This window comes from Natator depressus, chromosome 1 (assembly GCF_965152275.1).
Source record: "Natator depressus isolate rNatDep1 chromosome 1, rNatDep2.hap1, whole genome shotgun sequence".
Classification (NCBI taxonomy): Eukaryota; Metazoa; Chordata; order Testudines; family Cheloniidae; genus Natator; species Natator depressus.
Window position 1 is genome coordinate 100189871 of NC_134234.1, and position 12508 is coordinate 100202378.

The 12508-nt window shown below is 41.5% G+C and overlaps 1 protein-coding gene across 4 annotated transcripts in view; it reads right to left on the reverse strand.

The window, feature by feature from the left end:
- NALCN (sodium leak channel, non-selective) overlaps positions 1 to 12508 on the reverse strand; it is a 350272-nt gene that overhangs the window by 283690 nt on the left and 54074 nt on the right. For all 4 annotated transcript variants that reach the window (XM_074963156.1, XM_074963170.1, XM_074963152.1 and 1 more), the window contains 2 exons: positions 10541 to 10680; positions 8068 to 8196 (listed from right to left, as the gene is read on the reverse strand). In XM_074963156.1, the coding sequence (XP_074819257.1) occupies positions 8068 to 8196; positions 10541 to 10680 (269 nt within the window). The remainder of the gene's footprint in view (positions 1 to 8067; positions 8197 to 10540; positions 10681 to 12508) is intronic.

Sequence of the window (12508 nt, forward strand, 5' to 3'; positions counted from 1 at the left end):
GCCCTGCAGGGCTGGGAGCTGCGCGGGTGGGGGGTCCCCCACCACTCACAGTGGCAGGGGAGCTGCGGGGGCCCCTGTCACACTGAACAGCTCCGGGGTCCCTCTGCTGAGCACTGCGGGGGGCTCCCTCCCACCTGCTGAGCAACTCTGGGGACCCTATGCTGCCTATGGCAGTGGCTGGGAGCTGCAGGGAGTGGCTCCCCACATGTGGCTGCTGAGCAGTTCCGGGGTCCCTCTGCCACCACCAGCAGCTGCCGGGAGCTGCGAGGGGCTCTGGCTTCTTGCATCAGCTGAGCAGTTGCAGGGGGACCCCTGCCAGAGGTGGCGGCTCAGAAGCTGCCCTCCCCCCTCCCCCGCACCCTGCACACACACACACACACACACACACACACACACACATCCGTGGCCGCTGAGCAGCTCCGGGGTCCCTCTGCCACTGCCACCGGCAGCTGAGCGGTGGGGGGCCCTTGGCTGCAGTCCCGCCTGCCAGCGGCAGCAGCTGGGCAGCGCTGCAGGAAGGTTCCCTGCCACCCACGGAGGTTGGGCTGCTGCGGGGCCCCCAATGTCACTGAGGTCACTGGAAGTCACGGATTTTGTGACTTCCACAACATAATCTTAGCCTTACTTATACCCAAGGTTTCAATGTCTATTTTTTTTCTGAAGTTCTGTATTTGAGACACCAAAGTCTTAAAATTTTGGCCTTTATACACATAATTTGGAGTTTCATTTGCTTTAATTCTTATTTTGCAAATTTTTCTGCAAGAAGCACATCTATAAAGCAACATTTCTTTCCTGACATCTTGACAGAGGCTGACATGTGGGTTCAAACAGTGAGGGCAGGTTATTGTTTGTTTCTATATTTACTTGTGTTGGTGGTGCCAATGAATTGTTTGATGAGGCGATAAATGTAGACCTAAGTACATACTGAACTACGCTGAAGTATCTTCAGCTTGGTCTCTCTTATAGCTTACTTGTCACCTAGATACCTTTTCAGTTTTATCACCAGCAGGAATATAAAATAAAATGGCTGCAGCACTAGAAAATTATTATATAGGTGTTTTGGGCTTTGTAAAACTTATGATATAACTGTCTAAATTATCTCAGGATGGTTATGGATATTTGATGCTTTTGACATTCCACTGGTTTAGAACTAGAGAAAAACAGATTAATATTTTTGTCTGATTATGCCTCATAACACAGTGACTGGACTGAACATACACACATATTAATGAATAAGAAGAACAATCTTCCCTATGAATAGATAGCTAAAGTATGGCTAGCCCAGCACAACAATTCACATTATACTGATACTCAGCTTGTATAAGTCTGTACAGTTCTACTGACATCAACTGAGCTTTGATGATTACAGTAGGAGAGGATCTGGGTACTCAGAGTACCTAATTTACTTTCTGTAACAAAAACATATCTTAATAGTCTTTATAACTACAGTAAAGATACAAATGGAAATGGCCAAAATATTGTGAGGCTAAAAATGCATCCACTTTGACTCTGAAAAATATATCCACATGTTCTGTATTTAAAACTTGGACTTTCCTCAAGCTAGCATAGAAATGATAAAATATAAATTCATCATTCATTAAAATTAATATTGTATATCAGACGTGCTTAGGTGCCAAACAAATCTAGGGAATAAAGATGGGCAACAAAATATACTGTATTTTTGCGGGGATCCAGTTTATATTTGAAAAATGCAATGCATTTTTAAACCAAAGGAAAACATGACCCTTTATAGAGACTTTTGAATGAATCCCAAAGACAACATTAAAGCAGTGTAAGTTGTTCAGTTAGTACCAGTACATTCATCTGCTCTTTGAAATAATTCTTGCAGTGTGGATTTTTCTTAGCTTTCTCTTTGATTGTTCTCTCTTTCTTAGAAATCCAAATAGTTACTGTTATTTATTTTCCTGCCACTGACATAAGACAATGTCTGAGATTTTTTTAATGTTGTTATTAACCATGTTTATTTCCTCCATTACAGGCTGTAGTCAGTTTTCAGATATGCCTGCTAATGATGCCGAGTCCTAACATTTCGAGAAATTATCCACAAACTGCTTTCCTCCCTTGGCATCCTGCTGTTAATTGTTATGTTGTTAGATTGACCTCACACTTGGTAAAGCAATCCCCATCCTTTCATGTATTTATACCTGCTCCTATATTGTCACTCCATGCATCTGATGAAGTGGGTTCTAGCCCACAAAAGCTTATGCCCAAATAAATTTGTTAGTATCTAAGGTGCCACAAGGACTCCTCGTTGTTTTTGCTGATACAGACTAACACGGCTGCTACTCTGAAACCTAGATGACTAAGTAACTGGTGGATCTTGATAATAATCAGTAATCATTCTTACTTTAAACAAGGAATTTTGCAAGGGAGAGTGTTAATTTAATTATTATAATGAGAATCTGGGTGAATAAAAGTCAATTACTTGAAAAAAAGTTTTTAAATTATTTTATTTAATTCAAATTTTTTAATTTAAATTAAATATATTTTTTCTCTTAAAAATAAATCTATTTACAATTAAATCTGAAATTATGATAACCTATCTTTAGCCCTACAATCTAGTAAAATCAATTAAGTTAAATTTAAAAAATATTAAGCAGTAGACATTTGCTGCCAAAGTTTAAAGAAAATCAAACCACTTTGAACTGGTGACAGCCACTGGTAAATCAGCTGGGACCAAAGCTTGTTGAAGTGCTAAACCAGCTTTTGACAACAGTAGCCTCTTCTGCAGATGCGGTGAGAATATTTTCTTCATTTCAGTTTATTCAGCTACTTCAGTTCAATGATTAGTTCATTCAAAACTAAGAAAGCAACTGGGAACTGAAAAAAAGCAGGAATGCTTGTTTTCCTCTTTCAATCTACCAGCAGAAAAACTAAGTGTGAAAGGATGAGATAGTTCTAAAATTTTGAAGGGCATGGTGACCAGAAACAATCAGTTCAATTCACTAACTACAGAATTTCTTTCAAGAAATCAGTTAGTTTTAAATGCAAAACAGGTTTTGATTTAAAAAAAAAAGTTTTATGTATCCAGCACATTTAAAATAGTTTTGTGTAACTCATAAAAAATGTGGATTCCAATATCCATCTAAATAGAGTTTGATACAAAACATGAGTGAAAAATTAATCATCTAGAAAATAAGAAATGCATCATTTACCATTTTCTAAACTGAAATAATAAAAATGTAAAAATAAAAAATCTTTAAAAATGTAAATTAAACTATAATTGCTAAGATAAAATGGTATAATGTCTCCTCTTGGTGAGCAAAGAAAAGTACTAGCATGAAAGCTACATTTAATTGCAAATCAACATGTTTTAATGGTTACCAACCAATGACAATCAACCTCTTTTTAGGAAAATTGAAAGTACAAATGCAAAACAAGATTTAAAATTGATTATTTAAATCAAGGTTTGCTTCTTGCTGATTCAAACTCATGATTTACATCACTTTGATTTAAAATCAATTCACCCTGATGAAAAGGGAGTTGTTAGAGCAACAGAAACACTTTGACTCTTTCCTCCTACCAGTCCATATAGGATACTCCTGAGGGAATTCTGTGCCACTGCACATGTGCAGAATTCATGTCCCCTGCAGATTTCTTTGCTTCTCACTGCATGGGCGCTGACTTCTTCTGGCGCCGGTGGGTGCTCGATCCCCCCAGCCCCGCCCCGACTCCACCCCTGCCCCGCCCCGCCCCCTCCTGGCTCCATTCCAACCCCTTCCCCAAAGTTCCCACTCCAACTCCACCCCCTCACTGCCCCATTCGACTCCTTCCCCAAATCCCCACCCTGGCCACGCCTCTTCCCCACCTCCTCTCTTGAGCGCGCCATGTTCCTGCTCCTCCCCCTTCCCTCCCAGAGTTTGCTACAGCTGTTTGGCAGCAGCAAGCGCTGGGAGGGAGGGAGTAGCGGAGACACAGCACTCAGGGGAAAAGATGGAGGCGGAAGAGGAGGTGTGGCGGGGGGGCGGGGTAGGGAGCTTAGCTACTGGTGGGTGCAGAGCACCCATTAATTTTTCCCCATGGGTGCTCCATCCCAGGAGCACCCACGGAGTCGGTGTCTATGCTTCTCAGCAGTGAAGGCACATTGTTTTGGGTGCCCCAAGCAGCCAGAAGAGAAGTAAATCACTGCAGGGCAGGCAGGGCTGGGGATGCCCTGCTGAGTGATCTCCTACCATCGTGCAGCCAGTGGCCTGTGGCAAAGTCCAGAGGTGACCTGAACAATGTATCAGATTCGGGTCATGGGCAGCCTGTGGGCATAGAGTGAGCTGTTCAGTATCAGGGATGAAGGTCAGAGATAAATCCAGGGCCAGGCCAGGTCAAAACTGCAAAGTCAAAGTCTGTCACCAAATTGAAAGTGTGAGGCGAGTATCAGGGTTGGCCCAAGCCAGGGTCAGCAATGGTCTTAAACTGAAGACAATACACCAGGGATCAGGGTAGGGAGTTGAGCATAGGTCAAGAGCTGAGAATGTGTGATTGAGAAGCTGTGAGACAGGAAGTGCAGAGGTCTGCATTGCTCAGACAACTCCCAGAAATGGCTTCCCAGTTTATATGGGGAGTGCCAGCCAATCAGGAAATCACAGAGGGTTAACGCTCATGTCCCTTGGGGTGGGACTTCCTGCATGGCTTAGCATTTCAGTACCTATTAGTAGCAACCTGCCTGGGACTCTGGTGGTAACAAGGAAGCTGCACCTCCCTTGAATCCTTCAGACACTAGTTCTATCACTCTTCTGGTGGTTAAAAACTTTCCCAACAAGAAAGGAAATGGGTACAAAAGATAGAGCAATCAGCTAAAGAAGTGCCACAGTAAGGAAGTCCACTGAACAAAACATTAGTGGGAAGAGAGCTGTAACAGTGTGATAAATCATGAGGGAAAAGCTGCAACAGCAGAGATGCAGTCAGATAAGTGATCATCACAAGAGAATGTGAGTGAGAAAACTGCCTAGGAAGAAAAGAGTGTTTGCTGTAAGCAAAGAAGCCTGGCAGCTAAAAAGGAGACGAGTTAAGAGAGGAAACCAAAAAGAAGTATCATCCAACAGAAAAACTTTTCAGCCTTTGGGAAGAAGGTCAGATTATGCTGATCTCACAGAAGGAGGGAACAGCTCAGACTTTACGTAGTGCACCGAAGTATTTCTATTTGCCAGAGTTGACATTACAAAATAATTGAGGCGGTGGAGAAGATGGAAGTGATGGAGTGTGGGTGTCAGGGATGCTAGAGAGGAAGAAGAGGTTGCAATAGTCAAAATGGGTGCTGATCAGCACCTGAACAAACTTTAACAATCTGGATAGAAAGGAACAATTGGCTTTTAGAAATGTTTTGGGGAAGTAGCAGCAATATTTTGACATCACCCCTCTCCTTCTTGATCAAATAATATTCCTGTAGCTACTACAGCAAGTGCTTACTTGGAAAACAAGTATTTACACAGTATTTTGTATTAGCAGCTGTCCAGAATGTGGTAAATGTTTTGTCCTTTTTGAAAAAGAATTAATAGAATTATTTACTTTTCATTTCATTTCCCCCCCTCACGTGTTTCTTTCTGAACCCCCATCTCTTGCCACACACCCAGTCTTCCTTTCTTCCTGCCTCCCTAGATGTAATTCCCATATGAATGTTCCTTTTCAGGGTGGCAGCCCCAATCCCTCTGGTAGCTCTGATTCCTGAGGGAGGATCTTGCTTCCCATCCCTCCTAGCAGAGGTAACTAGACAGGGTCTTTCGTGTTTCCAGCTACTTTTACCAGACTCCAGGCCGTTCTTCACACTGAAGAGCATGAAGGCATTTAAAAGCAATCAAAGTCAAGGAGAAACCAATATCATGTCACTTACCAGCTATTGCAGACTCCCACAAAATGATCTACAGACCCTTACTGGTACATGGAACTCACCTTGGAAATCTCTGTGCTAAATAAGCCCTTTCCTTCCTTTGTGTTGACATTTTTTCAGATATTTCTAGACTTATTTCCATCAGCCATCCTTTGGCACAACTTATCCAAGTTATCATAGATAGGGCTGTTAGCGTCACCTATTATTAAGATTACCCAATGCTTCTCACATTAAGACCCTGTTTTCAGTAGCTTATAACGTTGCCAAAAACTTTAAATGTCTGGTCTCAAATTTTCCATGGTGGTTGTCAGCCCCAGACTGAATTTTTCCAGAAAATTTCAGTCTAAATATTTCAGTCATTTCTGAGAATGAAGCTAGGTAAAATATTTTGCCCATGTTATAAATTTCCGGAATCTTTTCTTTGAGAAGCTCTAGCACAGGGGTTCTCAAACTGGGGGTCGAGGGGTCGCAAAGTTATTACATGGGGGGTCGCGAGCTGTCAGCCTCCACCCCAAACCCCGCTTTGCCTCCAGCATTTACAATGGTATAATGGTTTAAATATATAAAAAAGTGTTTTTAATTTATTAGGGGGGTCACACGCAAGAGGCTTGCTGTGTGAAAGGGGTCACCAGTACAAAAGTTTGAGAACCACTGCTCTAGCATATCCATGCTTTGGAACAGGGATTTTAAATTTGGCACGGTGGTCATCCTGGTGTCAAGCAAGCACCTTTTGTCATCCCTGTTAATCTTTACAAACTTTAGTCAAGTCATAAGCCTTTGAAAAACAGCAATTTGCACATGTTCAGTAGACATTTGCTAGGGCTTAGCAGCTAAATACCCTGAAGATTCCATCAAAACTAAGCATGCTCCAGCTTGGGGCTGATGATGGCTTTCCCTATTGTTGCAGTTCTGTGCTGGGTCCAGGCACTTGAACTGAGAACTTGGAGACCTGTCTCTCCTGTACTCTCAATAACCCCCCTGCCGGACCCAGGCAGCATGTAGGGGGAAGTTGCCTGATTTGAATGCATTATGATGAAGTTTTTACATTGTCTTTACATGATCACATACTTTCTACACAGGATCCCTGCCTCATTAAGTGTACAGGATGGAGCTCCTCTGGGGATGAAACAGGGTTGTGTACCGAAAAGAATGTTTTCTGTGGGACCCCTGCTTCATTTGTTGCAGAATTTGGAAGGTGTGTAGTGAATGAGGCAGGGGACTGCAGGAACAGAAAGGAGGATCTCACAGTTAAGGCAGCTGCATGCTGCCCTCAATAATGGGATTCTATCCCAGCCTCTGCCACTGGTAACTGTGTGTTCCTCATTTTCTAGGTGCCTCCCTTGAAACTCTGGGGTCTGATCTGCAGAAATGTGGAGCATTCTTAGACGCAACTGAAGTTATTAGGAGCTGGGATTGTAACATATACAGTGCGATATAATACTAAGTAATCTGAACAATCCGATCTTAGGTGTCTCATATTGGGCACCCAAAATTAGTGGACATTTTTTACCTTAGTCTCTCTGTGCCTAAGTTCCCCATCTATACCATGGAGTTCTTACCCTAGGTTCATCTCACAGAGGTGTTGTAAAAGACAATTAATCAGTGGTGTGAAACACTTAAATACTCTAGTGACTAGTGCTATAGAAAAGAAGAGGAAATTAATAATTCTCTCTTCAGAGCAGGGTTTGAATAGTGTGCAGTACATTAGGCATGAGATTCACACACTGAAAACAAATTATTGCACAGCTGCTCATTAAGTGAGCCCCATCCATCAGTAAGTGAGCCCCATCCATCCTGTGCACTGAATGAAGGATGAGAACAGTAGAAAAAATAGTACAAGATCATGTAATTGAAGACTGTCATAATGCATAAACACCAAGAAACCATATTAAGGTTGCACAGACAAGGACCTGATTGCAAGGACTTGATCTAGGCCACAATTCAGCAACAATGGCTGCAGGGCTCCTCCTGCTTCAATGTGTGTCTCGCTGGCTGGCTGTCTCTCTCTCTCTCACACACACTTTCATGGAGACTGCAGCCTATAGCCATAGCAATGACTCTAGCAAATTTTTTTTCAGATGTATCTGGCTACACCGTTTTGTGATAACTGATGGCTTTGGCCTACTTTTAACATAATAGGTCCAATCTACACTCATTAACATTAGTAGAAATTTCCCATATACATTGAGAGAATACACCCCAAAATGCCCATCTATAGATGAACTTACCCTGGCTGCGTGTCATTTGTTACGCAATGATAGGTAAAAGTTCCAAACATCTGAACTCCTAGAATTCCGTACAGAAGCAGAAAGAATAGAAGGAAAATTGAAACACTCCAAATCTGCTCTCCAGAACGCCTGGTAAGAAGATAAATATTACATTACGTATTAATAAATAAAAACTAACCTCCAGAAAAATTTATTTAGTATTTGTATTACAGCAGCACCTTGATGCCCTCGTAATGTACCCATTGTGCTAGGTATTGTTCAAACACACAACCAAAATATGGTCCCTACCCCAAAAATCTTATAATCTAAGTACACACTATAAGACTGGCCATACTCGGTCAGACCAATGGTCGATGTAGCTCAGGATCCTGCCTTCTGAGAGAGGCCTGTGCCAGGTGCTTCAAAGAGAATGAATGGAACAGGGCAATTATCGACAAGAGGCAAGAGATACAGACAGGCAGACAAGTACAAGAAAACAATGAAACCATATACCATTTTACACCACATGGCTTCTACCCACAAAGACAGGCAAAAACAGCTGACATTTCAAAAATAAATGAAAAAAAAACCACCAGTTAGAAAGACCTATTTCTTTATCCTGAAAGATGGCATTCCTTCCCTAAAATTATGTTGTGCTACAATGCAGACCAAGCGATATTTAGTGCTGTAAAAGTGAGCTTTAAAATAGGTTATCAAATTCAATATTTGGACTAGAAATGGCAGCCAAGATTTTTCCAAAAAGAGGTGCTTGAAGTTAGGCTTCAATCAATACTGGCACCTACATAATAGCTTAATTTTGAAAGCGCTGAGCTTCTAGCAGATTCCAGTTGCTCCTATCAAGATCAGATAGTGACTGGCTTATGTTCTGAACCATATACATTTTTAACTTATCATTTTCCCCCTCTCCGTCTGAGATCTGTGAATTTGGATACTTAGGACCAGATCCTCAGCTGGACTAAATCCAAAGTGCAAGAGGACCCCATGAGAAGCTGATCCATGGTAACTAAAGCAACCAGGCCATGCAGGAGAAGAGATTAGTTTAAAAAAAAAAAAAGACATAAAATGGATAAAAAACTCTCATATTTTTCTGACTGGGTTTTTCTGAAAAAATCTGATAAATACAGAATACATGATAGTGTAGCAAAATTAATCCCCAAAGAGGGCCAATAAACTCCTCATTCTACACCACCCCATTAATCATTTTGTATAATGCAGCTTGACTCTGTCTGTAAAGGTAGGATGGCTTATCGCCAGGAGTCCAAATGTAAATGGAGAGAGATATAATTAACTCTCAATATGATCTCAATTATCGTTTCATAAATAATGTCATGATTTTAAGGTTGATAATCCAGGCCCTTCCTGGTTTAGATAAAAGATGTATGTATCCTATTTAAAAACTGGAAATCTCCTCTTCTCCAAGGGATTCAACTCCCATTTTTAATCTTTATTGGACCTGAAACACCAGGCCTTAACACCTGCTATTGGCCCAGGACTAAATTTAATCCATACTGGGCCTCAGCACAGTGTAGTTTCTGAGAGTGTGGGGCGGAGAAGACAACTCTGAAAAAAAAGACTAAATATTTTTGTGTCGAGCTGAGCATTTTTTGGTGTGGATAAATTGTTGGATGTTTGAAGCTGATGGGTGGTTTGAAATGTCAGAAGCAATCCCAAAGCATCTGGGTGAGTGCAGAGTGGGCAGAGTGCAGATGAAGTGGGTAAACATATTTGATAAACGCTATTTATCACATAGCTCTACAACAGGGACCGGCAACCTTTGGCATGCGGCCCGTCAGGGAAATCTGCTGACAGGCCGGGACAGTTTGTTTATCTGCAGTGTCCGCAGGTTCGGCCTATCGCAGCTCCCACTGGCTGCAGTTCGCCATTCCAGGCCAATGGGGGCTGCAGGAAGCGGCGGCCAGCACATCCCTTGGCCCGCACCGCTTCCCGCAGCCCCCATTGGCCTGGAATAGTGAACCGCGGCCAGTGGGAGCTGCGATTGACTGAACCTCCAGAAGCTGCAGGTAAATAAACCGGCCCACCAGCAGATTTCCCTGATGGGCCGCATGCCAAAGGTTGCCGATCCCTGCTCTACAGTGTATCAGCTGGCTATTACCATCACGTGCTATGCGTGATATTTATTACAGTTTAGTGTGTATGTGTGTCTTATTGTTTTAAAAAAGATATATGTAATAGGAGCACCCACACTTATCTCTAGATGCTCCTTCCAATATGTAAAGGTCAACGGAGCAGATCAAAAATTCTCACAAAAAACATTATCGGTTTTCTGTCTCTCTTATACTGGCAGTTGATATTTTTCAAAAATGCACAATTCTGACAAATTTTTTTGTCCAGGTCTAAATCTTACAATCAGATTTTATATTTGGTTCTTTAATCCTCCTCCCAGCTGCTTATACAATCATGTTAAAGAACATTTTAATTTTAAATGATGTTTACAGATAAATTATTCACTTACTTTAAAATATTTGTTATCCTGGTTCTTGGAAGCTCAAAGCGAAAATATATCCGGAATGCTCGAATCATAATAAGAGGCCTTGGAATCCGCAGCATGCCCCAGGGTGACATCTGATCAACTATCTCAGCGATTTCAAACACCTATGATCAAAAGAGGAGGGGTGTTTCTGCTGTTCCTGCACAGTCCACAGCAGAACTAAAATTCATTTGCAAATTTAACACCATTAATTTGGGCTCGAATAGGGACTGGGAGTGGCTGGCTCTTTACAAAAGCAGCTTTGCCTCTCCTGGAATTGACAGCTCCTCATCTATTATTGGGAGTGGACTACATCCACCCTGATGGAATTGGCCATGTCAACACTGGTTCTCCACTTGTGAGGTAACTCCCTTCTCTTCGTGTGTCAGTATATTTATGTCTGCATCTGTAATTTTCACTCCATGCATCTGAAGAAGTGGTGCCTAAAAGCTTATGCCTAAATAAATCTGTTAGTCTTTAAGGTGCTACCAGACTCCTTGTTGTTTTTATCAGTACTCTTGTAACAGTGTTTGTTTTTGTGGATTCACATTTATGAAGGCAGCAAAACTATTTTCATGATAACATTTTTCACTTTCAATGTCCCTTTTGGATTGAAATTTTCCTTTTTAAACTTTTCTTTTTTAAAAAAAGAAAGTTTAAGAAAAATCCCCTCAGCCATTTTTGAATTATCTTAATGAGAAATAAAAATATATTCCACCCATGTTCCTAATCCTTCTAACTCAAACAACTCAAAAAACTTCCAGCGGTATATGCAAGAAGTCTTGAAGAGGGATCTCTCGATCTCTCTCTCTCCCTGTTCTTTGCTAAGAATGAAAAGTTTTCTTTTCCAGTTAATGAAATTAACATCTGAAAATGTTGCAAAGACCATGAATAGATTTTCACTGTTACAAAAATGCACACACATAGCCAGCTAATCACACTGTGTTGTGGGATATCTTGCAGACAACAGATTACTTCAGGGAATTTGGAAGCATTCTGAAGAAAAATATCCAAGCCATCTTCTGTGAGATCCTTCCTGTCCCGCAAGCAAAGGAAGACAGAAAGCAGAAGATTCTGGAAGTCAATCACTGGCTCAGTAAGTGGCGCAGGGGTGAAGGGTTTTGCTTTCATGGAACATTGATCTACCTTCTATGGGGTGAGGAGACCTTATAGTATACCTAATGTTCCACGTTTTCTGTTTTTACCTATTTTCACTGTTAAATTACCAGGTTTTTTTATTAAAGGAGTTCAGGTTTTTACTAATTCACACCCGTTTATCAATCCACTCAATATTTTTTCGGATACTTATTTTTGTTAAACACTAATGCAGTCCAGGATTGTTGTGTCCTGCAGCTCTGAGACTGAAGCAGTTCCGCAGTGTAAAACACAGAATACACACACGGTGGAGACTGGAAAAATCAAAAAACGTTAATATCACACTACGATTGGTTCACAGGGAGACGCTACCCACCTATTTCTTTGCATCCATTTAGTGTGGCACTGAATTTAAACAATCAATCCTCAACAGATAAAGTAAAAAGGTAAACATGAGACAAAAACACAAATGTATGCCTGACTACCAACAAGAAAACCAGTGCTTTGCAATTTTCAAGAAAAATAAAGATCAGAGTGAAGAGGATGCATTGTGCTGCATGTACTGCAGCATTGAGGTCAGTACTCATGCCAACAGAATAAAGGAGCACGTTGAAAGCAAGTGACACAAGAAGCTTAAAGAAGAAAGTGAGCTTCAGGATAGTCAATATCAGGAGCTTTCACCACAGCTTTAATGAAAGAGAGGTCAGAGCATGATTGTGTCAATGAATTTGTGCGTGCTCTTTGTTTCGCAGGACAACTGCTGTTAATTGCAGAAGGGCCTATTGGTGACTTTGAACGACAATACTGTCCAGCAGCAAAAACCCTCCCTAATGCAGATAACCTCTCTCCTAAGTATTT